Raw genomic sequence first — 26,717 nt, 5'->3', positions numbered from 1 at the left:
TCTTCCAGCGCTTAGAATAGTGCTTTGCACATAGTAAGTGCTTAACAAATGCCATCATTATTATTACAGTGCTCTGCATGTAGTAAGTGCTCACTAAATACCATTGATTGAGTGATTGATTAACTATCTAGCCACAGGCCCATTGTTCTCATTCAAAAATCAAAGCAGCAGGGGAAAAAAAACCCCAAAACTGCTTACTGCTTAGGCCACCAGTCAGTTAGCATCATCATCATCATCATCATCATCATCAACAATGGCACTTATTAATCACTTACTAAGTACAGAGCACTGCAGTAAGCACTCAGGAGTTGGCAGATGTTCCCTGCCCAAAATGAGCTTATAGTCTAGAGGTTGGTTAGTAACTATTTTCTGTGGAAGTTGAAAAAAAATGGAGAGGAACTTCTCAACAATTACTGGCCTCCATTTGCTGGCTTAATTTCTAAGTTTTAAGTGTGCAACCCGAAGAAAAGAAAGATTCTAGTCACTGGGTTTTGTTTCTCCTTCAGGTTTTTTATTCAGTAACCATTCTACTTGTTCAGGAGCTGAAGGAGGAAAGGTGCGTTATTTAACCATACTGCCTTCAATGATTATCCTATCTTCCTGAGGAATTTAGTGAAGGGGTTTTCAGGATTGGTTTCCATGGTTATATAGACAAGAAGTACGAAAACAAAAATGCCAAACACAGCAGCTCGAAAGGCCAAAGGAAGCCCTTCATCTGGTTCAATTTTGGGAATCAGCATTTCTGGCTCTTCAACAACCTCCTCATTGGCTACCTCTGTCTCCATCTGCGGAGGGGGTGTGACCACCTCCGTTTTGGGCTCCTCTGGTTGGGCTGGTGGGACCTCTTCTTTTATCAACTTCTTCTTGGAAGGCCTTGGGAAATGATGGAAAAAGTCAGGACCAGTCCTTAGTTAGATTATACAAATGAACGATTTTTATTCAGAAGTCTGCAAACCAAGAAGACTTGCAGTACATTGATCATATTCATAGGGCACCTATAATAATAATTGTGGTATCTGTTAAGTGCTTACTATGTGCCAAGCACTGTACTAAGCGCTGGGGTACACACAAGATAACCAGGTATTGACACCATCCTTGACCCACATGGGGGTCACAGTATAATTGGGAGGGAGAACATGTATTTAATCCCTATTTTTAGTTTCCTTAACTGAGGCACAGAGAAGTTAAGTGAATTGCCCTTCTAGACTGTAAGCCCGTTGTTGGGTAGGGACCGTCTCTGTATGTTGCCAACTTGTACTTCCCAGTCGCTTAGTACAGTGCTCTGCACACAGTAAGCGCTCAATAAATATGATTGAATGAATTGCCCAAGATCACCAGTAGGCAAATGGCAGAGCTAATATTAGAATCCAGGTCCTCTAACTTCTAAGCCTCTGCTCTTTCCTCCAGGCTACACTGTTTCATCCACCAGTCCATCTTTCTATTCTTTCTCTTCTGTGCAAGAATTTTTATGTCAGTTTCCTCCATTACACTGTAAACAATTAACAGCAGGAATTGTGACTTTTACTTCTATAAAACTCTTCCTTAGTGCTTAGTACAGTGCTTTGCACACAGTAGCACCCAAATACAATTGATTGATAACCTGGCCTTTCTATTGAAAGTTTCCTTCCTCCCATGTTCCAAGGTAGTAGAATGAATACCATGTTTTTCAGAGGTTTTCCCCTCGCACTCAAGCTCATCAAAGAATTGATTAATTTCAAGAGGATCAAACAAGGGCTCCTCATTTATAATACAATTAAATCAACCTCTTCATAGTAGTCCATAATAATTATTATAATAATAGTACTGGTTTAGCACTTCGGTGTACTATGCACTGTACTAAGTGTACAAACAACCAAATGATCAGGTTGGACACAGTTCCTGTCCCACATAAGGCTCTTCATAGGTTAAGAAAGCATTACCTTACTCCAAACGGTGAGCGAGGGTCAGGAGTGTAGATTATCAGTTCATATTCCCCCACAAAAGTAGACTCAGGTGTCTAATAAACAGAAAGAATTTGTGAGATGTTATATTCTATTTCTAGGCTGACCGCATCAGTTATGTTGAAAATCTGTATACCAAGATACCATTTCAAGATAGAGAAGTAATGTGGTCTAGCAGATAGAGCACAGGCTTGGAAGTCAGAAGGACCTGAATTCTAATTCCAGCTTCGCCTTTTGCCTGCTGTGTGACTTGGGAAACTTAACTTCCCTGTGCCTCCATTACCTCATCTGTAAAATGGGGATTTAAGAGTGTGAACCCCACTGGAATAGAACTATGTCCAACCTGATTTGCTTGTATCCACCCCAGTGCTTATATTACCATTGTTAGCTTTCCTTCTCTCTGGGCAGCAGTTAAGTGGAGGGCAAGGAAGAAGAAAATTCCCCAGAATTCTGGAATATACCTACCTACCCTGAGCTTGTACTGAGTATTCTCCGGTCTGCACGTGAAAGTCATTTCAAGGTTTTAACACAAACAAGGGCCACTGGGGCTTGGTGAGAGGTATTCCCAGTTCCGAAGTTTGTTATTTTTTCTCAAACTGTCAGGATCATACCGGGCTCTACCAACCAGGCCCTAGAATAAGCAGACCTGGCTTCAGGTCACTCCTGCATTTATGTCTGTACTCCCTAAGCATTTAGGAACTCACCCCTCATGCCCTCAGCACTTATGTACATATCTTAATACTTTTTTTTTGCATGGTGCTTGATAAGCACTTATTATATGCCAGACACTGTACTAAGTGATGGTGTAGAAACAAGCTAATCAGGTTGGACACAGTCCATGTCCCAAATGGGACTCACAGTCTTAATCTTCATTTTGCAGAGGAGATAACTGAGGCACAGAGAAGTTAAGTGATGTGCCCACAGTCACACAGCAGACAAGTCATGGAGCCAGGATTAGAACCCAGGTCCTTCTGACTCCCATGGTCTATTCACTAGGCCATGCTGCAAGCCCATTGTTGGGTAGGGATTGTCTATTTGTTACCGAATTGTACTTTCCAAGCACTTAGAACAGTGCTCTGTACACAGTAAGCACTTAATAAATACGATTGAATGAATGAATTTATTTTAATATCTGTCTCCCTGGCTATACTGCAAGCTTGCTTGAGGGCAGGGGTCTACATGTTCTGTGATACTCTCCTAAGGATTTAGTACAGTGCCTTGCGCACAGCGAGCATTCAAAATACCACTCATTGATTGAAGGCACTTACTACAGCTCTCTGCACAAAGTAAATGCTCAATAAGTGTTAGTGATTGATTGACTAGGCTGTGATCAGCAAAGTGAACAATCAAGGAAGATCCTGTAGGTTGCACACTCACAGAAGATCTGTTAAGGGAAGTACGTGGGTTGAAGTTAGGAATGTTATATATTTCGTTTATGCAGTTATTCCTGAATTTGGCTTATGATCTATTGCTCAAATTCTGTTCCCATTCGTATCCTTAAATAAATTAACACCTGTTTATACCCAAAGCATGTGCTGGCATATTCAGCGTATGAGGCACTCAGGAGTTCAGAGAGGTCATGGGTAACTTAAACCACAATCACAATCCTAAAATGTTTCTTCTGCCATCCTTGCTTTCAGTTTCCTAATTTCAGCCCACCGTACAGCAGTTGCTTGGGTATACTGCTGGTGCACATTCTCCTCCTATTCCCAGATCGTTTTTCTACAGAAATATTCAGGCCATGTTTCCCCACTCCTCAAAAAAAAAAAATGGTGGCCCATCCACCTCCGCAACGAACACAAAGTCCTCACCATTGGCTTTAAAGCATTCAATCACCTTCCCTCCTACCTCACCTTGCTAACTCTCTAATACAACCCAGCCCACACACTTGGCTAGTGCTAACCTCCTCATTGTGTTTTGATCTCATCTATCTTGTTACCAACCCCTTGACTGCATCCTGTCTCTGGCCTGGAACACCCTCCCTCCTCAAATCCAACGGATAACTGTCGAATGCAGCTGAGAAGCTAAGGAAGATTAGAGTGGAGTAGAGGCCATCAGATTTGGCAAGAAGATCATCATCATCATCATCAATCGTATTTATTGAGCGCTTACTATGTGCAGAACACTGTACTAAGCGCTTGGGAAGTACAAATTGGCAACATATAGAGACAGTCCCTACCCAACAGTGGGCTCACAGTCTAAAAGGGGGAGACAGAGAACAAAACCAAACATACTAACAAAATAAAATAAATAGAATAGATATGTACAAATAAAATAAATAAATAAATAAATAAATAGAGTAAAAAATATGTACAAACATATATACATATATACAGGTGCTGTGGGGAAGGGAAGGAGGTAAGATGGGGGGATGGAGAGGGGGACGATGGGGAGAGGAAGGAAGGGGCTCAGTCTGGGAAGGCCTGGGAAGAAGATCATTGGTGATCTCAGAGAGGGTATTTTCCGTGGAGTGAATGGGACCAGAAACCAGACTCGAAGGGATTAAGGAGAGAATTGGAGGAGAGGAAGTGGAGACAGTGGGTGTAAGGAGTTTGGGAATGAGTGGTAGGAGGGAGATGGGGTAGGAGGGAGATGGGGCAATTACTGGAGGGAGGCAGAAAGCCACATTATGATTCTGAGAGCATGAGGTTGACAATATTCTTTAGAACCCAATCCAGAAGTAGTCTGGCTGAGATTTTTGCCAGGAACTGAGAATAATGAGATGCCTCACCAATTGCCACAGTTTGACCAATCATCAGCCAATGGTATGTATTGAGTGCTTACTTTGTGCAGAGCACTGTATTAAGTGTTTAGCCCTACTAACATATGGCTAAACCCGCATGTAGCCTCCACAGTCTGGGAGTTCCCTAGGGAATAACCAGTATCATAATTTTGGATGGCGGTGGCGTGGCTCAGTGGAAAGAGCACGGGCTTTGGAGTCAGAGGTCATGTGTTCAAATCCTGGCTCTGCCAATTGTCAGCTGTGTAACTTTGGGAAAGCCACTTAACTTCTCTGTGCCTCAGTTACCTCATCTGTAAAATGGGGATTAAGACTGTGAGCCCCACGTGGGACAACTTGATTACCTTGTAACCTCCCCAGCACTTAGAACAGTGCTCTGCACATAGTAAGTGCTTAATAAATGCCAACATTATTATGATTATTATTCCAAGATATTTTCCTGATGAACGCTCAATATAAATCACATAGTCTAGCGATTCTCATTATAGCAAGAAGAGGTAAATGCATTATTGTAATAGCTAGTTTTATGCCTATGTCTGGATGTCATTATAACACTTTTTTGGGAATTTTATGAATTCTCACTGTATTGAAATATTCACTGCACACATTTTCATAGTACTATCCTTTAAAGAGTTCCATTATTTTTGACAAGCTAGATGAGCCGGATCAGAGGTTGATCCCAATTTTTGGTGGTGACTCTGGAAATTGTTGCTCTAGGGTATTGAACATGGCTATTTCAAGGTATTGTGAGGTTGGTACAGCTCCCAGAGGTGGAGTGGACCTGGGGGCACTGAAGAGGAGCAGGATGAGAGGGTGCACTTGAGATGGGAAGGGGAGCATTCCTAAGAGGATAGAAGTAGCTGTGGCATCGTGGATAGAGCACGGGTCTAGGATTCAGAAGGAACTGGGTTCTAATCCCGACTCCACTACATGTCTGCTGTGTGACCTTGGGCAAATCACCTAACTTCTCTGGATCTCAGTTGCCTCATCTGTAAAATGGGGATCAAGACTGTGAGTCCCATGTGGAACAGGGTCTGTGTCCACCCTGATTACCTTGTATCTACACCAGCACTTAGAACAATGCTTGGCACATAGTAAGTGCTTAACAAATACCAGTTATTTTTTTGTTTTATTATTATTATTCTACAAGAAACAGGTGACAGAGAGGGCCATTAAAGCCAACAGCCACTATTCAAATCAACAGCTCTCTCCTTAGTCACACTGGGGTCAGTGAGGCTTAGCATAAACTAAGCCTAAAATACCTTTTCTCCCTCCTTAGATTGTGACTTTATTTATTTATTTATTTAATTTATTTGTACATATCTATTCTATTTATTTTATTTTGTTAGTATGTTTGGTTTTGTTCTCTGTCTCCCCATTTTAGACTGTGAGCCCACTGTTGGGTAGGGACTGTCTCTATATGTTGCCAATTTGTACTTCCCAAGTGCTTAGTACAGTGCTCTGCACATAGTAAGCACTCAATAAATACGATTGATGATGATGATGACTCCAGTGTGGGACAGGGATAACCTGATTATCTCAAATCTATCCCAGGGCCTTAGCGCAGTGCCTGGCACATAGCATAGTCAACAAATACCACAATTATTTTTATTACTATTATTAATGGGGACCATTGGAATTACACACATGGCTTATAGGCACCTGGAATTCAGTATTCTAGCAAGTTCAACAGGTAGAAAATATCAGCAAGTTCAAGAGGGATTTGGATACATTTTTGGGTAAGAGGTCCAGGATGGATTATAAGAAGAATGTTAAGGATGTAAGGGGAAAATGAAAAAATAGAAAATTTTATATCACTACCCTTTAGGATAGATTACAGAGAGGGTAACCATCACTTTCCCTCTAATCATCTTGTTTCCAACTGTTGGAGACAATATTGGAATAGATAGACCATTGACAGAGTACAGTTATGAAATTTCCCACATTCTTAAACTGCAGTTGTTTGGTGGGGTTTTTTTATGGCATTTGTTAAGCACTTACTATGTGCCAAGCACTGTTCTAAGTGCTGGGGGAGATACAAGGTGATCAGGTTGTCCCACGTGGGGCTCACAGTCTTAATCCCCATTTTCCAGATGAGGGAACTGAGGCACAGAGAAGTGACTTGCCCAAAGTCACACAGCAGACAAGTGGTGGAGTCGGGATTAGAACTCACGACCTCTGACTCCCAAGTCTGAACTCTTTCCATTAAGCCATGCTGCTTCTCTAATCACAGTTGGAATCACATTTAGCTAAAACGGTTTCTCTCTCCCTCTAACCCAGGTCAAGCCTTGAAGTTATTACCTATTCCTGCTCCAAAAACATTTCAAAAAATAATCCACCATCATCAGTTACCTTGTTATGAAGAAACTGGTGTTTCATTTTTCCTTTAGGACTAACGTTTCCTTTCATTTCATCTTGTCCATGAATTTCTGGTTGAGTAAGCTTAGCGTCCACCTAGAATCCAAAAATAGATATTCATGAAAGAAGGAAAATTCTATAGAGCCATCTTGGAATTCAGGATACACGAGCCATGTCTTGGGTAGGGGTGGGGTCAAAGATTTTTGAGACTAGATTACTGTATTTTAATTTTCTATGTGCTGCATTAGCAGAAAGTTTTCCCAAATCTTGGAAACATCTTCACTGTCAAAATGGTTAGCTTGAAAATGTTATTCACTAAAGGATGCTATATTCATTGAAAGAAATGACTGGAGACATTTTTGAAAACACCCAAAATAAAATATTTGTCGTGGGCAGCAACATTTACATTGCAAAAATATTTCAAAGTGGAAAGGCAGATTTTAAGATGCCCCCAAATGGAATGTTTTAAGAACAAAATAAATATTTTCTTCCAAAAATACCTATCTTTGCTAATAAATATCCACCAGTAGATGCAAAATGTCATCTTCACACAATATTTGTTGTTCTTGTTATCCAAGGGCCAGTGAAATGTTAAAATTAACTAGGTTGTGAGTGCTATATCTCAAAAACAACACGATTTGCCTAGAATAATGCTAGTAATAAGTCCTAACAAAAGTTAATTAGTTTTAATGATGATTAGGATGAAGTGTGATCAATTTTAACATTACATTGTACTTGTATAATTTTTATTTTCTTTAAAGCTAAAGGCTTTTCTATAAAAAAAGTCATTTTCAGATTCACACAAAAAGGAACACTGGAGGGAGCCATTTGGTTATGTGAATTATTCATTTTATTATTCTGGTGCTTTGTTTACCTTCATTTTCGCACTACCCTGAGACTAGCAAATTAGATGTCAGTTGAACTCCATGATACAGTAACCTCCATTTAAAAGAGAGAATGGATTTGAACCCCCTAAATGAATCCCAACAGAAAGTTGGCACTGATCATTCAAAAAATATTACTAAGAAATTTTAAAATCCCTTTACTTCTCTTGGAAAGGCATAATGAAAACCTAACTTCAAATTTGCTCTGTGCTGTTCTTTGAATTTAAATTGACTTGGCTCTATTATGAAAAACAAAATCAATGGAAACCAATAAGATGAATTCAATATGTGCCATTAAGCACCACTGCCTTGGAAGTCAATATTTTCACATGAAGAGTTTTGAGTTATGAGTTTTGTAGAGATGACATTTAGAACTTATTAGAACATGCCAGAAGTAAGAATAAAGTAATTTCAGAATATTTAATTTACTCCTCTTTGACACAATTGGAATACATAACTTCTACTGGGAATTAAAAGTGTTTTTCAACTAATTAAGAAAAATACTTTAAGATGTTTAACATCATGCCTCCTAAAATCTGATATGTTGCACAGAGCACAGTTGTAATTGAAAATCTGACAGTGTCTATTCCCTAGCTAATTTAGGTCATTTGACTCCAAAAGGAAAAAAACAACGTTGGCCATTTAAAAACCTTATGAACTCAATCTTGAGAGAATATATGGGATTGACTCTGCTAATACTAATTAATAGATTTATAATATACCTAATCAATGATAATAGATATTGTCATAAAAAGAACTAAAAGTATTTCTCTACTGAATCACCTTGGGTTTTAGTATTCTCAGTTATAGTTTAGGTTCAGAGAAAATGAACAAAAAAATAGGAATTTGAAATTAAAATGAAAAAGGATGCAAGTATAAAATGAAGATCATGAATATGAATTCTGAATAGCTGAATTTTGCATTAATTAGGCTTTTAAAACTGTTTGGGTCACCCCAAAGACCACATCTTCTCCAAGATTCTCATTAATCAACCTCCATTAATATGTTCTCCATTAGAATTATCTCCTAAATTAATTCAAAAGTCATTAAAAAAAATCACTGCCTAATGGACAAATTCACTACTTAGGACTATTCCCTCATCCTTGCCCTCAAAATCTATTCCTGCCTCTAGCTTTGTGATTTTAGCTAAATGTATAGTGAAATTGGAAGTTGGTTGGATTGTCATAAAATATGGAGAATAATAAAATGTAAATTACTTATCAATTACAAAGTGCTCCATAAATGCTAAATAATAAATTAAGGAAATCAAAAAACTCATTCTCAAGTATGTATCAATAAATATTTGTTGCTGATTAGTTGCTTGTATGGGTTAAGTCGGGTAGAAAGATGAACAGTTATTCGAGGAGCACAATCATTCATTCAATCGTATTAATTGAACACTTATTGTGTGCAGAGCACTGAACTAAGTGCTTGGGAAGTACAAGTTGGCAACACATACAGACGGTCCCTACCCAACAACAGGCTCACAGTCAGTGAGTAGTGTGGCCTAGTGGAAAGAGCACAGGCCTGGGAATTAGGGGATCTGGGCTCTAATTCTAACTCTGCTTCTTGGCTGCTTTGTGACCTTGGGCAAATCACTTAACTTCTCTGTGCCTCAGTTCCTGCATCAGTAAAATGGGTATGGAATAGTTGTTCTCCTTTCCCCTTGAACTGTGAGCCCAGGGATTGTGTTTGAACTGGTTATCTCATACCAACCCCAGTGCTTGACACACAGTGAGGGATTATTATTATTATTATTATTGCTATTATTATTATTGTAAGTGCTAATCAACCAAAAAAAAAAAAACAATCTGAGTAATTCAGGCCTCTAACTTCCATTTCTTACCACTAAATCTATACTTTTGGACTTGAATTTATCTATAACTGCTTCATTTCCGTTGTATCCAGCAAAACCACAGGTTCAGGGTGATTTCAATTCTCCTGAAACTACAGACACCAAAAGACAGACGTTCTAGGATCTAAGCCCACATGGCAACATAGAGATTTCCAAAGTCTGCCAGCTGAGCAGGAAGTATTCTTTGGCCACCCCCTCCCAGGGCTGCAGAACTGGCCAAAGCCCTGTGGTTTGGAGAATTCTGCCCTGTTTGCCCTGCTAGTAGCCCAGGTGGGCTATTTGCTCTCGTCCCATCCTCTGCATCCTGGAAAGGTGGGCTGGGTGCAAGACAGAGGGCGTGAGGAGTGAGGGGTCAGGGGGAAGGGCAGACTCCCTAGGGCACTGTGGTGGCAGTACCCGGGGAGCTCTGTTGATGATCTTCCCCAACATAATGTGCCCCAACTCCCTGACTAATGGCACACCCATCAGTTGCTGAGCAGTAGGCAAAGTTCTCTCCCTCTCGGAGGGGAGAAGGCAGCCATCACATTTCAAGAAAATCCTCACAGTCTCCTGCTAAAGGGGACGAAGCCTCCCTCCATCCCTCCCCAACCTCTGTATCAAACAAAAACTCCTCACTATTGGCTTCAAAGCTCTCCATCACCTTGCCCCTTCTTACTTCATCTCCCTTCTCTCCTTCTACATCTCAGCCCATACACTCCACTCTTCTGGTGCTAAACTTCTTGCTGTGCCTCGACCTCTCCTGTCCCGCCATCGACCCCTGGCCCCCATTCTACCTCTGGCCTGGAACTCCCTCCCTCCTCATATCCACCAAATAATCACTCTTCCCCCCTTCAAAGCACTACTGAAGATGAATCTCGTCCAAGAGGCCTTCCCAGATTAAGCCCCCCTTTTCCTCAGCTCCCCCTCCCTTCACTTTGACACTTCCTTTGCTCTCCCCCCCAGCACTTACGTATACATCTATCATTCTAGTTATTTATATTGATGCCTGTTTACTTGTTTTTACGTCTGTCTCCCCCCTCTAGACTGTAAGCCTGGTGTGAACAGGGATTGTCTCTCTTTATTGCTAAATTGTACCTGCCAAGCACAGTGCTCTGCACACAGTAAATGCTCAATAAATGAATGAATGAATGAATCTCCTCAGTTGTCCCTTTCTCAGCTCCCGCTCCCCTCGGCCTGGGCCTGCAATCTGGGCTGGAAGAAAACAGCTGCGGTTTCCCAATCAGAGCTTTGTAGGCCCAATTCATCTTCCAGTTCCCAGCCATTGCTACTCACCATTGCTGCCCCACTCTTTCTTTGCCCCCCCCCGGCCCCACATAATCCCCTAGCTCTGCCGTATTCCATCCTACACCCAGCTGCTCACAGTTTCTGGAGCCCGGGAAGGTGGGAGGGAAACTCGGGAAAAGAAATTGGAGCTCCCAGGTCTTCCTGGAATTTAGGTAAGTAAATAACAAATAAATGAACACTTTCAGAAGCACCTTTTCATGTTTTTATTTCCAGTGGGCAGTGGGGAAGAAGGTTTTTAAGAGAGGGAATGGGGAGTGGTGAACTGAAGAACTGAACCTTTGCAAAATGACTGCAGGCACACGATGCTGGGGGGTGGGAGCACCTTGATTAGGGGGTACTCAACATGTACACGTCAACTCCAGTGCACCACCTGCCTTCTCTGATCCTGCACATGTGTGGCCACCCTCTCGGGAATGTCACAAACGGTGCCCAGATTGGAAGGGTTAGAATGTGCGCAGCTGACCCTGCCATCCCGTTGTTGGGTAGGGATCATCTCTATATGTTGCCGACTTGTACTTCCCAAGTGCTCAGTACAGTGCTCTGCACACAATAAGCACTCAATAAATATGACTGAATGAATCTGCCACCTGCCACTGTGGAGGGCCTGCTTACCTCACTTAACCTTCTGAATCTGGCCCTCTCCACCATAAACTTCCTGTGCACCTTTGCTCCTGCTGCATAGCGCTGTTGGCAGAAATCCAGACAGCGGGCTGAATTCTGCCACTTATTATATCACTTATTATAACTCTGCCCTTTCTTTCCTTCAGCATTAATTGTTTCTTTTGCATCAACTCCCATGTCCATTGCCTCTACCAATTATTCCAGATCTTTAGCTACCTCCTGAAGTCCCCAGTGTCCCCTTCTTCCTCTTCTCCTACCCCTGAGGACCTTGCCAACTACTTTGTTGACGAAATTGAAATCATCAGGCAGGAACTCCCTGAGGTCTCCTATCTCCTTGCCAACTCCCTCCCACCCCACATCCATTCTCTCATTCTTTGAGCCTTCTGTTTTTGTAATGGTATTTGTTAAGCACTTACTATTTGCCAGGCACTGTACTAAGTGCTGAGGAAGATACAAATTAATCAGGTTGGACATAGTTCATGTCCTACCTAGGGCTCCCAGTCTTAATCCCCATTTTCCAGATGAGGTAATTACGGCAGAAAGAAGTTAAGTGACTTGCCCAAGGTCACACAGTAGGCAAGTGGCGGAGCTGGGATTAAAACCCGGGTCTTTCTGATCCCCAGGCCCATGCTCTTTCCACTGGGCCATGCTGCTTCTCAAGAGGACCTCTCCTCCTCCTCCTATTAAAATCTACTCCTGCCACCTGAGCCTCTGACCCCTGAATATCTACAAATTCTTGCTATCACCTTTCTTCCCTCCAAAGCTTCCATCTTCAACTTCTCACTCTCTGATGGTTCCTTTCCCTTCTATCTTCCAATATGCTCACATCTCCATTACACTAAAAAAGCCTTCCTGTTTTCTACACCAGTTGCCTCCATTTCCTCTTCTCCAACTCCCTTCTTGACCCACTGAAATCTGGTTCCTGTACCTGACTGAGAATGCACTTTTTAAAGATCACTAATGACCTCTTCCTTGCCAAATCTAATGGACTTTTTTCTATCCTAATCCTCCTTGACCTCTTGGATGGCTTTGGCACTGTGGACTACTCCTTCTCCTGGAAACACTACCCTTAATGACATACTTAATAATAATAATTATTATTATTATTATACTTATTAAGTGCTTACTATGTGCCAAGTGCTGTTCTACTCTCTAGGGTAGATACAAGTCATTCAGGTTGGACACGGTCCCTGTCCCACATGGGGCTCACAGTCTTAATCCACATTTTATAGATGAGGTAACTGAGGCCCAGAGAATTTAATTGACTTGCCCAAGGTCACAAAGAGGACAAGTTGTGGAGCCAATATTTGAACTCTGGTCCCTCTGACTCCCAGGCACATTCTCTATCCACTAAGCCACACTGTTTCTCTCCTGATTCTCCTAGTCCTTCTCTAGCTGCCATTTCAGTTTCTTTCACTTGCTCCTTTTCCACCTTTAGCCCCTGTGAGACTCTCCCAAGACTCTGTTCTGAATCGCCTATTATTCTGACTTTATATTCACTTCCTCAGGGAGTTCACACACCCTAGTGGCTTCAGCATCCACTTCTACGTGCATGACACTCTGAGGATTATTAATTGATTCCTTAATCTGTCTCAATCCATCAGTCAGTCGATAGTATTCATTGAGCTCCTATTATCAAATAATAATAATAATGATGGCATTTATTAAGTGCTTACTATGTGCAGTCAGTGGTAGCAGCACACTATGCTAAGCACTTGGGAGACTACAAAACAATACAGTTGGCAAATGCGATCCCTGCTCCAAGGAGTTTACAATCTAGTGTGATGAGCAGTGCTCTGTAGTAAGAGGAGAATACAGTGGAAGCCCCAATCCCTGGTTTTAGGTAGGGTACTCTAGCGGGAGACTGACATAAAATACTTTGCAGATAGGAGAAGAGTCAAATGAATATGTAAATCATTAAGTGCTTAAATTTAAAAAGTATGCAAATTGATATGCACAGAATTGTGCTCATCAATTCACACAGTACCGCACTTGGATTCGCGCCCTTCATTCACACCACCCTCAGTCCCACAGCACTTATAGTACTTGCGAAGCTCTTACTATGTGCCAAGCTGTTCTAAGCTCTGGGGTAGGTAACATTCATTCGTTCAATATTTATTGAGGGCTTACTGTGTGCAGAGCACTGTACTAAGCACCTGGGAGAGTACAATACGACAATCAACAGAAGTTAATCCTGTTGGACACAGTCCCTGTCCCACATGAGGCTCTACTTTTAATCCCCAATTTACAGATGAGATAACTGAGGCCCAGAGAAGTGAAGTGATGGATTCAAGGTTACACAGCGGACTTGTGGTGGAGCTGGGATTAGAACCCAGGTCCTTCTGCTTCCCAAGACAGTGCTTTATCCCCTAAACCACACTGCTATGTACATATGTGTTATTTATTTGTTTATATTAATATCTGTCTCCCCCTCTAGGCTGTAAAACTCCTTGTGGGCAGGGAACATGTCTTCCAACTCTGTAATACTGTACTCTCCCAAGTGCTTTGTACAGTGTTCTGTACACAGTAAGTGCTCAATAAGTACAATTGATAGATTGTTACAGTTGGGTAAATTAGGCATGTTATCTAATTACCCTCTCCATCCAAAAGGTTAACAGCCTGTCATGGTGCTCATCATAACTTGACTAGCCTACTATATCATCATCACCATAATTATCATGGTATTTGTTAAGTGCTTACTATGCTCCAGGCGCTCTTCTAAGTACTGGGGTATTTACAAGGTAACTGGGTTGGACACAGTCCCTGTTCAACATAGGGCTCACAGTCTTAATCTCCATTTTACAGATGAGAAGCAGCATGGCTTAGTGGAAAGATCCCGGGCTTGGGAGTCAGAGATGATGGGCTCTAATCCGGGCTCTGTCACTTGTCTGTTGTGTGTACTTGGGCAAGTCACTTCACTTCTCTGTGCCTCAGTTCCCTCATCTGTATAATGGGGATTAAGACAGTGACTTAATGTGGGACAGCCTGATTTCCTTGTATCTACCCCAGCACCTAGAACAGTGCTTGACACATAGTAAGCACTTAACAAATACCATCATCATTATTATTACGAGGGAACTGAGGCCTAGAGAAATGAATTGCCCAAGATCACACAGCAGACAAGTGGCAGAACTGTGATTAGAACCCATGACCTTCTAATTTCCAGGCCCATGCCCTATCCACTAGGCCATGCCATGGTCTTCACTGGTTTCTCCTTGTCTCTAAGTCTCATTTCTCCTCAGTCCATACCGTACTCCACTACTTGGATTATTTTATTACTGCTTATGTCTCCTCAGTCTCCTAAAACTCTCAGTGTTTGCCTATTCCTCTCTTACATTAAGTTTACATTAGTTTGTAAGCTCCCTGAAGGCAAGGATCAGATCTTCAATCCCATGTGTTCCCAAGCACTAAGAACACTGTTCAGTGAAAAAATGATTGACTGATTGAGTGTATAAGCCACTTGGAAAGAAACAGCAAAGGTTACTCCACCTTATTCTCCCTCCTTTCTGCATCTGTACCCCATCCCCAGTACACTTAGGTACATATCTTTATATTTTGCAGCTTCCCCTATGGGTAATTTATTTTAATGTCTGTCCCTTCATTAGACTTTAAGCTCTTAGAAGGTAGGAATTATGCGTATCCACTGCATTGTACTCTCCCAAGCACTTAGTACAGAGCTCCGCATACAGAAAGTGCTCAATAAATACCACTGATTGAGTTAACTGATCAGATTACAGATTTTAAATAACTGGATTTTTACTGCATTCATAGTTAATTTAAAGACTATCTGAAGAAACACAAATCTGAGTTATCTGTCAACTTTTAGCTTCAAGTTAAATTAACAACCTTTTTAATGAAAAAATTGTTCAGATGTCTTGAGGATCTTCAGTAAATAATGCTTCTTGGATTTATATCTTTTCCAACTATCATACAATTCAGATCTCATATTGCCATCTGCTGTAGATTTCAAATGCAGTTATGGTTTATTCTGCCTTTAAATCAAAGCTGAAACTTACTTCACTTAAAATATTCCTAAAATCCAAACAGGTAATTTCTATTGTTATTTTCAGAGCGGCATTGTCTTCAGACAATGTGTATTCCAAAAAGTGAAATTATGATGAAGTGAAAGGGAGTCTATGATGCAATCATAACACTACTACAAACTGTAACAGTTTACATTAACCTGAAATTTCCTACTCTTACCTCTATAAGTAAAATATTCACATCTACGGTGTTACATACTTTTCCTTCTTCTTGGGTTTTTTCTGATGTCATTTCGAGACTGCCAGGTTCCAAAACAGAATCGGAAAAATACTCTGAATGTTAGAAAAAAGACATTGAAAATTGGCTAACAGAATTTGAGAAGCATCATAAGAAAAATGGCCATTGACTACAATTACTCTTCTGTCTTTTTCAAAGCCTTGTAAGTCTCTGTGGGTCTTTTGTCAACAAACCCTTCCTTTCAGTTTAACAGGATTGTTATCAAACAACATCATCATCAACAGCCTTTATTTGACTGGTCTTCCTTATGCAGAGCATTCCACTAGGATTGAGAATAACTTTGTTTAAAGATAATCAAACCAGCATTTAAATTGGGACTCTTCCCATTTGGACAGAGTTCACAAAACTGATTTAATACATGCCTTCACCCGACATTACTCACAACTTCGTGTGAAGCAATCAGTGAGTCAAACAGTGGCATTTGCTGAGAGCTTACTCATTCAATTGTATTCATTGAGTGCTTGGAAAGTACAGTTCAGCAATAAAGAGAGACAATCCCTGCCCACACTGGGTTTACAGTCTAGAAGAGGGGAGACAGACATCAAAACAAGTCAACAGACATCAGTATAAATAAATAGAATTATAGATACATACACATCAAAACAAGTAAACGATCTCAATATAAATAAATAAAATTATAGATTTGTACATATATAAACAAGTGCTATGGGGCAGGGAGAGGGGTGTAGAGAAAAGGGAGATAGTCAGGGTGACAAAGAAGAGACGGGGGTTCTGTGCAGAGCACATGTATAAGCACTTGGGAAAGTACAGTACAACAGAGTTGATAGATGTAATCCCTGCCCACCAGGAGTTTATGGTATACAGGGACAGACAGACATTAAAATAGATTAGAGGAGCAGCATGGCCTAATGGATAGAACACAGGCCTAGGAGTCAGAGGACCTGAGTTCTACTCCAGGCTCTGTCACTTGTCTGTTGTGTGAACTTGGCCAAGTCACTTCACTCCTCTGTGCCTCAGTTACCTCATGGGTAAAAAATGGGGATTAGGATTGTGAGCTCCATTTGGCCCATGTACTCTGTCCAACCTGATTGGTTTACATCTACCCTAGTGCTTAGTACAGTGTCTGGCACATTTGTTTTTAAAAAGATTAGGGGATAGGGGAAATACTAGGGTGTAAGAATATTTTTATAAGTATTCTGGGGCTGGGATGATATCAAGGTGTTTAAAAGGGTACATAGCCAAATTCGCAACTGATGCTGAGGGGAGGGCAGTTAGGGGAGGAGGAGGAGGTATGATTTTAAGAGGGTTTTGAAGGTGGGAAGAGTGGTGGTCTGACGGATATTAAGAAGGAGGGAGTTAGAGGCTGGAGGGAGAGTACGGGCAAGAAATTGGTGGAGGGATAGAAGACATGGAGGTCCAGAAAGTAGGTTGGTGTTAGAGGATCTGAGTATATGTATTGGGTTGTAATAGGTCAGTGAAGTTAGAGAAGCAGCACGGCCTAATGGAAAGAGCACAGGCTTGGGAGTCAGAGGTCGTGGGTTCTAATCCCAGCTCTGCCACATACTGTTGTGTGACCTTGGGTAAATCACTTAACTTCTCTGTGCCTCAGTTACCCCATCTGTAAGACGGAGATCAAGATTTTGAGCCCCATGAGGGACAAGGACTGTGTCCAACCCTCTTACCTTGTATCTATTCCAGTGCTCAGAACAGTGCTTGGCACATGGTAAGAGCTTAACAAATACCACAATTATTAGGAGAGAGAGAGAGCTGATTGAATGCTCTAAAACCGATGGTAAGGAACTTCTATCTAATGTGGAGGTAGATGAGCAACAATTGGAGATTTTTGAGGAGTGGGGAGAAATGAATTGAACTTTTTTTAGAAAGAATAATCCAGGTGGCAGAGTGATGTATCAATTAGAGAGGGGAGAGACAGGATGCAAGGAGGTCAGTGAAGAGGCTGATACAGTAGTCGAAGCAGGAAATGAGCACTTGGGTCATCAGCGTGGTGGCACTTTGGTTGGAGAAGGGCAGATTCTAGAGATGTGAAGGTAGAACCAACAAGATTTTGTGCCTGATTTAGTGTGTGGGTTGACTGAAAAAGATGAGTCAAGGATGAGTCAAGAGTTGAGAAGCAACATGGCCTAGTGAAAAGAGCTCGGGCCTAGGACTCAAAGGACTTGGGTTCTAAACCCAGCTCCACAATTTATTCATTCTTGCATTCAATCGCATTTATTGAGTGCTTACTGTGTGCAGAACACTGTATTGAGCGCTTGAAAAGTACAATACAGCAATAGAGATAATCCCTGCCTAGAGCGGGCTTACAGTCTAGAGGGAGGGAGGCAGGCATCAACATAAATAAATAGAATTATAGACATTTATGCTTTGAGGCCAGGGAGTTGGGGGGAAAGAAAAGGGAGCGAGTTGAGGTGATGCGGAAGGGAGCAGGAACAGAGGAAAAGGAGACTTAGTCTGGGAAGGCCTCCCGGAGGAGGTGCACCTTCAGTAGGGCTTTGAAAGGGGGAATAGTGATTGTTTGGTGGATTTGAGGAGGGAGGGCATTCCAGGCCAGAGGTAGGACGTGGGCCAGGGGTTGGAGGACAGATGGGCAAGATCGAGGCACAGTGAGGTTAGCACCAGAAAAGCAGAGTGTGCCGGCTGGGTTGTAGAAGGAAAGAAGGGAGGTGATGTAAGAAGGGGCAATTGATAGAGATCTTTAAAGCCAATAGTAAGGAGTTTTTGTTTGATATGGAGGTTGATAGGCAACTACTGGAGATTTGAGGAGTGGGGGTGACATAATAATAATAATAATAATAATAATAATGGCATTTATTAAGTGCTTACTAAGTGCAAGGCACTGTTCTAGCACTGGGGAGGTTACAAGGTGATCAGGTTGTCCCACAGGGGGCTCACAGTCTTCATCCCCATTTTACAGATGAGGTAACTGAGGCACAGGGAAGATAAGTGATTTGCCCAAAGCCACACAGCTGACAATTAGCAGAGCCGGGATTTGAACCCATGACCTCCAAAGCCCATGCTCTTTCTACCGAGCCACGCTGCTTCTCTAACATGCCCTGAACGTTTCTGTAGAATGATAATCCGGGCAGTGGAGTGAAGTATGGACAGAAGTGGGGAAAGGCAGGAGGTTGGGAAGTCTGCTGCGTGACCTTGGGCAAATCACTTCTCTGTTCCTCAGTTCCCTCATCTGTAAAATGGGAATTAACACTGTGAACCCTATGTGGGACAGGGACACAGTCCCACCTGATTGTCTTGTAACTACCACAGTGCTGGGCACATAGTAAGTGCTTAACAGATACTATTAAAATAAAAAAAGATAATGCAAAGGTTAGGAGCTTGTGAGACAGGGAAGATGGTGGTGTCTATGACATATTGCAGAAGTACACCAATTTCATGCAATCCTAACCCATTCATTTTTAAGGGGAACACCAAAACTCCACTGAGCAGAGCCTGGGAATCCCCCCTCTCAGATCTGTTTGAACTTGGGCACTACTTCCAAGCCAAGGAACCCAGCAACAGGAAATGTGATGGATAATGTCTTTTGGAAGAAAAGGAAAACAAAACTTGGACATTAAAGTGCCTAGTTCTGCGTTGATGTTGATGATGACTAACCACATAGACCCCTGAGTAATGGTCAACAATTCTTTCCTCTATTGACAGTTTGAGGTTCTGAGTCAAGCCTGAGATTTGCATGTTAAAAGAATTAGAATTTACTATATTTGGCAGGTACTATTGGAGATTCAAAGAAATTATAGTACCTTCTTCCTCATTTTCAGGAAAATGTTCAAGGTCTCCAATTGCCTTCTTCACGGTTGGCTTTGATGGTCTTACGTTCAATATCTGCAGGAGTTTTTTCTCATAAACTTTTCTTGTGGAAGCTACAGCAAAGAGTTGAGAAGACTAAATATTAAATTCATGTTACTGGATCACGCTTAAAATGTCATATTAGTTGTTTTTTATATAGTTGGTCAGAACCACCCCCATTCTTAAATTTTTTTTTGTTGAAATAAGCAACCCCCATCATCATTTTAATTTCATTCTCCATTTTCATTTGTTGTATGCATACGTAATATTGGACCAGGTTTGAGTCCATGCTTGGTAAGTTGCTCCAGAAGTTCAAAGTCACTTAGTTTTTCAACATCCACCATGTTTTTTCAAGTTCTATCTTCTTTTTCCCAAAGCAGACCCTTGAAATAGTAAAAGATTACATTCATTAAGATGGCACTGCAAATTAGTACAAAAACAATCACTGTAGTGTTTTTGTTTTTACTGAAAGTGTCCAGGTAATTGTCCTTTTTCTTTCCCAGTGTTTTGAAAAATTTTCTAATTTCTTTTCTGTTGTCTTCCCTCCCCTTCACTTTTTAGAATCTCACTCCTTTAGGGCCTGGGTCAGTAGCTGGTTCGGTATCCTTTTAATTTCCTCCAGGACTCAGTATGAAGCTATGCACAAAGCTTGTCCAATACCAGATATAATAATTGCTACCAGCCCACTCTCCCCTTGGAGAGTAGCTATACAGTAAAAAGGATGAAAATCAAAAATTTTGATTTTGACAACCTGCCTGGCATCAATTACTTCAATCAATTTGTTGTACGTATTGAGTGCCTATTACATGCGCTCAATACTTAGTGCATGTAATATAGTTGGTCAGAACCACTATAGTACTTAGTACAGTGCTCCGCATGTAATAGGCACTCAATAAGTACAATTAATTGATTGAAATTGATGCCAGACTGAATGTTTTAAAGCCGATGGTATGGAGTTTCTTTTCGATGCGGAGGAGGATGGGCACCACTGGAGATTTTTGAGTGGGGAAATATGGACTGAACATTTTTGTAGAAAAATGATCAGGGCGGCAGAGTGAAGTATGGACTGGAGTGGGGAGAAACAGGAGGAGGGAGGTCAGCAAGGAGGCTGATAATCAAGTATAAGTGTTTACTTATAGTAGACTGTAACCTCATTGTAGGCAGGGATTGTGCCTAACAATTCTGTTATATTGTACTCTCCCAAGAGCTTAGTAGAGTGCCCTACGCATAGTTCACATTCAATAAATGTCACTGATTGATTATAGTGGTTATTTGCAAAGCCTCATCAAACTAATTCAAAATATTAAGCTTTGATTATGGAAGTGTCACCTCCATCTTAAAATAATGACTCCTTTATGGTATTTGTTAAGAGCTTACTATACACCATACACTGTTCTAAGTGCTGGGGTAGAAACAGGTTGGACACTGTCCATGTCCCATATGGGGTTCACAGTCTTAGTCCCCATTTTTCAGATAAGGTAACTGAGGCAAAGAGAAGTTAAGTGACTTACTCAAGGTCTCACAGCAGACAAGCGGCAGAGCCCGGATTAGACCACAGGCCCTTCTGACTAGGCCTGTGCTCTATCCACTAGGTCACACTATTTGCTTTTTCCAGATAAATGAAGTAGGGCGTGAAATCGCCACTGAAACAGCAAACTTCGAGTACCCAGTCACTTCCGTGACTGTTTATAACTTTTGGGAAAACTTAAAATTTCAAAAATGGGGCAAGAAACTTGAAGAAAAATCCTAGTGCTAAAATCTAAATGAAAAGTCAAGCAGAGAGGAGAAAGTGGTGTCATTCCGGATAGCTAAATAAAAGTTTTGTATACCTGCCTTCTTTATGAAGAGAACAGAACAGTTATTGCAAACAGTAGTAGTTTTCACACTTGTAATGTGCCTCTGAACATAATGAGATGGTAATGTTTAATTAACCGCCAGCATGCTAGTAATTGCTGAATTGACATTTGAGTAAAGTCAGTGATTCATTCCCAAGAACACAAATTGATTTATGTAGACGAGTCACGATACAGTTCCCCAAACTGCTCAGTCTCAAATTCAGTTTTCCTCCCATCATCCCCGTGTCAAAGCAAACAAATATTTTCACCTTTTTACCAAGTCTCTAAAAGCCCGTGACCAGCCAAGCTCTTTAAAGAGACTTTAATCTTGAAAGTTAGAGCCAACTCATTTCTATCATGTGCTGAAGATTTTTACTATTGCACTGAAAATTTCCACAAGATAGTTACACAGAATAGGCCGCTCTAAACAATGGAAGCAAACATCCTATATTACTATTGAATAATTATTGCATTTTACCTAGTTTTTGGCTGTGATACCTTCAAAATCTTTGTTTAATGTTTTAGACTGCGAGCCTCTCAGTGGTCTAATGGTGCGTACATAGATCTGGGGACGGTCAGGAGATTTTGGATCTAGTCCAAGCTCTGCTGGACTGCATCATCATTTTAACCTCTCTGGATCTTGTTCCCCATCTGGAAACTGAAGAAAACCTGCCCCTCTCTACTTCCCAGGAAACAGAATGAGCTAGGGAATTTGAAGGTGCTAGACACATTCAAGGGATGTAGGGAATGAATCTTAACTGAGTTTCATTACCCCAGTGATAAGTAAATTAGTAATAATCATCATCTTGTGTAGAAATCCTAAGTCAGGAACCAATGGCTTAGGATACCCATCTGGCTCTTTTTTGTAATAATAATTATGGTATTTGTTAGGTGCTTACTATGTGCAAAACACTGTTCTAAGTGCTGGGGGGATACAAGGTGATCAGGTTGTCCCACGTGGGGCTCACAGTCTTAATCCCCATTTTACAGATGAGGTACCTGAGGCTCAGAGAAGTTAAGTGACTTGCCCAAAGTCACACAGCTGACAAGTGATGGAGCCAGGATTAGAACCCATGACCTCAGACTCCCAAGCCCTGGCTCTTTCCACTGAGCCACATAATCAAATGTGGCTCTTGAGGTAGCGAGAAGATGCATGGCTCAGAGAAGCAGCATGGCTCAGTGGAAAGAACACGGGCTTGGGAACCAGAGGTCATGGGTTCAAATCCCAGTCTGCCACTTGTCAGGTGTGTGACCTTGGGCAAGCCACTTAACTTCTCTGTGCCTCAGTTACCTCATCTGTAAAATGGGGATTAAGACTGTAAGCCCACGTGGGACAAATTGATCACCTTGTAGCCCCCTCGGCACTTAGAACAGTGCTTTGGAACATAGTAAGCATTTAACAAATGCCATTATTAATATTATTATTGAGGTGCCTACCCGCAGACTTGGCACCAAGAGGGCGAAGCTAGTTTCAGTTTCCTCATCTGTAAAATGGGGATTCAATACCTGTTTTCCCTCTTACTTAGACAGTGAACCCCATGTGGGACAGGGACTGTGGCTAACCTGATTATCTTCTATCTACTCCAGTGCTTAGAACAGTGCCTGGAGCATAGTAAGCACTTAACAAATACCGCAATTACCATTATTGTTGGCCTCTACAGAAGAGAACTGTACAGGTAGCTGGACTGGAAGTAACTGGGCCACCCTCTGAATTGGGAAAGGGGCTGAGGGGGAGACAAAATGGCATCTCCATGCCTTTCCAGAATATGGGGGTTAAGCTCAAGCATTCTCATTATTCCCTACCTTGAACCCCCAACAGCATACCAACCACTCCACAAATGGTAGTGGGGTGGAGACAAGACAGTCAAGCAAACAGGGAAGGAAACTGCTCACTACCCTCTCCTCCCATGCAACAGGAGCTAAGCGCAGTCCCCACGGTAGGCACTGGGCATGACATAAACTGATAGCCACCATGGATGTTCTTAGAATGGACAGGAAGGCACGAGGGCAGGAAACAAGTTCTGCCCCCGTGCCATGGGCAGTATTAACAGCCTCTATGTGGAGCAGACCAAGCATCAATGTCGGCAGCTATGGTGGTGGAGGAAGGAAATGACCGATGATCAGTTTTCACTCCCCTTCCTCCCCATCCCTCCATTCCCTGCCTCAGTAGCAGGGTAAGACAAAAGCCAATCTTATCAAATCTCTCTGCTCGAGCTTCTCCTTCTGGCACTAATCAGGCTCCAAATTGGCCATGTGGGCTGGCAGAAGCTGCAATAAAGGCAGGGCTTGAGTTATGGCCTCTGCCTCCCTGCTTCCCCCAGCCTCAGCAGCATCTTGGAGCCATCTTGGAAGGGGGAAATTGGAGGGCTGTGGGCAGGAGTGGGAGAAAGAGTAAGGAAAAGAAAGGGCTGGCTGAAAAATTGCCACAGAGCATGGGATTGGAGGGATTTTCCCCACTCTGGCTGGAGCAAAGGGTGGAAAGGCCCTTCCTGGAAAATCTGGGCATGGATTTTCTGGAAAGGGTGAGAGTCTCCAGCCCTGAGGTATTCACACCTCCTCTTTCTGCCTCTGCATTCCTCTCTGCTGGAGGTACACGCAAGCAATGAACAGCTCCAAATGCAGGCTTGAATAATCCAAATTCTGAATAGGCTTAGGGGGCCACCTCCTTGGGAGTGGTAGGGTTTTACTTCATGGGCTTCCAGCTAGGAGGATGAAGTCATTATTTTCATTCTCACAGCTTTGTTGTGCTGGAATTCCAGTCTTTCTCATTCTGGTTCTCCGACAACACCCTCTCCAATTGTGAGAGAAACGATGAACACCCAGCCAACTGAGCCATGCTGGCTGCAGCGTCAAACAGACCCCAGGATCACAGCCCTGGGAGCATTTGCGGGGGTGGTGGGGTCGCTTCAGCCCCTCAGAGATCCGGGAGATGGGTGAGAGCAGGAATTGAGGTGCTCACCACTCTGGTAATTGGTTCCACCCCTTCCATAATGCTAATACCCTTCTGTACCACTCAGCGCTTAAGCCCCATAATGGCTGGAGTCCTGACTCTGACCCTTTGTGCTCTGAAATCAGGTGGAGGTCCAGCCCCAGTGCTTTGCCTCTGTCCAGTCTCCGCACCCACAGAACCTCAAACCCTGGCCCTGGATGAAGATGATGGATCCTGGTGAGACCCATGAGGAGGAAGAGAACAATAAGCGGTGACCTCTGACATCCCCCACCTATGAAGCACTGCAGGTGCCAACTATCAGCCCAACAATCCAAGGTGGGACACAAAGGAGTCACACCAGCAAGACCATCTCTGGGAGGTAACAGGGTGGTTGGGGGTGAGAATACAGAAAAAGAAAAACTGTTAAAATCCAGCTCTGCAAGCAGCATGTGCTCAAGGGTGTGGGATTTTTGGACTTGGGCTAAGATCTCTACGGAAAGAGTGGAATAAAGGAGATTTGGAATGTGAGTTGCTATGGGCCAGAGTGATTCTTTTTACACCGCTCCTCTCTAGTGTAGTAGGACCCCAGAACTTCTGAGCAAGACTGAAGGGAGTCAAGAGTTTCCGAAGGGGCTGAAAGGACCCCAAATTGGGTCTGATTTGTTTGCTCTCCAAAACCTGGATATCGCTCTTAAGCCCCATCCCGTTTGCTTACTCTTAAAACTCTTGCCTTCTTTTTGGCCCAATATTCAAAGTTGGCCTCTATGTAAATTCACATTTTATGAAGACTTTTCAAGTTGACTTACGGCTTTTGCTAACTAGTCCAAAATGTTAAGGCCGTAAAAAAGGCAGAAATTATGGTGAGCATCCAAAAGGCTCTAAAGAACACTGTTTCATTTGTTGCAGTTAGAAAAATATCTCCACAGTCAGAAAACAAGATTTCTTTGTACTAGTTAGGCAAAAGAGGAGGGTTGAGGCGATTATCCAGATACAGTTTGGGAAAATCAACAATAATCAACTAGAGGAAAAAGAGGGTTTTTTGGCATAGATTAGCAAATTAAATAGTTCCTATCAAAGGAATTGACAGGATAATTGATCAACAGTCAATCAATGGTATTTACTGAGGCCCTACTTTGTGCAGAGAAGCAGCGTAGTCTAGTGGAAAAAACATGGGACCAAAAGTCAGAAGACCTGTGTTCTAATCCTGGCTCTGCCACTTGTCTGCTGTGTGACCTTGGGCAAGTGAGCCCTGTGGGACAAGGATACTGTCCGGCCCCATCAACTTCTATCTACCCCGGTGCATAGAACAGTGCTTGACACATAGAAAGCCTTAACAAATACCACAATTAATTTTACCAATGGAATCAGTCAGATGATTGCTCAGTTTTCCAAACTGACGTCCTGCTTTGTGCAGGACATTGTATAATGAAAGCAGAAGACCAAATCACTGCACTCAGAGAGTACACAATCTAAACACTGAGCTCACTTTGCCTATGCAGGCTAGGGTGACGGTTTATGTTGCCAGTCTTAAAGGTCAGAACTGTCAAAAATTTCGTGGGACATTTCAACCTTGAAATTATCAGAAAAATGAGCTTTTTACAGTCTCACCTACTGCTCAAGTAAACCTTTGTATTCATTTTTCCCTCTCTTTCACCCTGCTCTTTCAAATCTAGGCTTCCACGGATTCCCCTGAACCCCAAACATGCTTCTAACCCTCTCCACAGTCACCCCCTCACCACCCTGTCCATGATCCAGCTTATGACAGACCTACCCTAACCCTGAGTTCATTTTTTAAACCCTGGCCCACTAAGTGCCACGATTGCCCCTTCCTTGTCTTTTCCCTCTGTTTATACCAATTTCAGTTGATTTCTTCTTTGGCAGACAGCTTTGGGGAAAAGAACTTGTGTTGATTTTCCAAACCAAGAAATGCTTCCCAGAATCCAGGTTTTTTTGAAGAAGTTATCTCTTGAAGATCATGTAACTACTGGTGATATTTGTCCCATAGCAATTTAACAACTACTTCCTAAAAGCAACCACAGGCAGACCCCAACCATTTAAGGTGACAGCATAAATTGTTAAAGGGAAAACCAAGAATATAAGGGGAGCTTTCAAAAAAGGATCCCTTTGGATAATCTACTCACCCTTTTACATGGTTGTCTCTGGTCTATGATGTTTGCTTATTACTACAGGAAGTAGAGTTAGGGTTTCAC

At 42.2% G+C, this 26,717-nt stretch overlaps 1 protein-coding gene across 1 annotated transcript; it reads right to left on the bottom strand.

The window, feature by feature from the left end:
- Positions 1-489: 489 nt before the first annotated feature.
- On the bottom strand, positions 490-26,717 carry LEMD1 (LEM domain containing 1). The gene is made up of 7 exons (XM_038749638.1): positions 26,649-26,717; positions 20,006-20,126; positions 19,698-19,817; positions 15,886-15,998; positions 7,033-7,134; positions 1,920-1,996; positions 490-873 (listed from the first exon to the last, which is right to left on the bottom strand). The coding sequence occupies exons 2-7, from the start codon at positions 20,085-20,087 to the stop codon at positions 588-590; spliced, it is 780 nt and encodes a 259-aa protein (XP_038605566.1). The 5' UTR covers positions 20,088-20,126; positions 26,649-26,717; the 3' UTR covers positions 490-587.

This window comes from Tachyglossus aculeatus, chromosome 7 (assembly GCF_015852505.1).
Source record: "Tachyglossus aculeatus isolate mTacAcu1 chromosome 7, mTacAcu1.pri, whole genome shotgun sequence".
NCBI lineage: Eukaryota > Metazoa > Chordata > Mammalia > Monotremata > Tachyglossidae > Tachyglossus > Tachyglossus aculeatus.
This window is presented reverse-complemented; position numbering and strand designations above follow the sequence as displayed.

What these genes read in the sequence shown, in the direction of transcription:
- LEMD1 (XM_038749638.1), bottom strand. Translation starts at nt 20,087, where the DNA reads ATGGTGGATGTTGAAAAACTAAGTGACTTTGAACTTCTGGAGCAACTT. An exon ending in TCCTGAAAATGAGGAAGAAG is followed by an intron (nt 15,999 to 19,697) that starts GTACTATAATTT and finishes TCTAACATTCAG; the next exon opens with AGTATTTTTCCGATTCTGTT. An exon ending in CGCTCACCGTTTGGAGTAAG is followed by an intron (nt 874 to 1,919) that starts GTAATGCTTTCT and finishes TCATTTCCCAAG; the next exon opens with GCCTTCCAAGAAGAAGTTGA.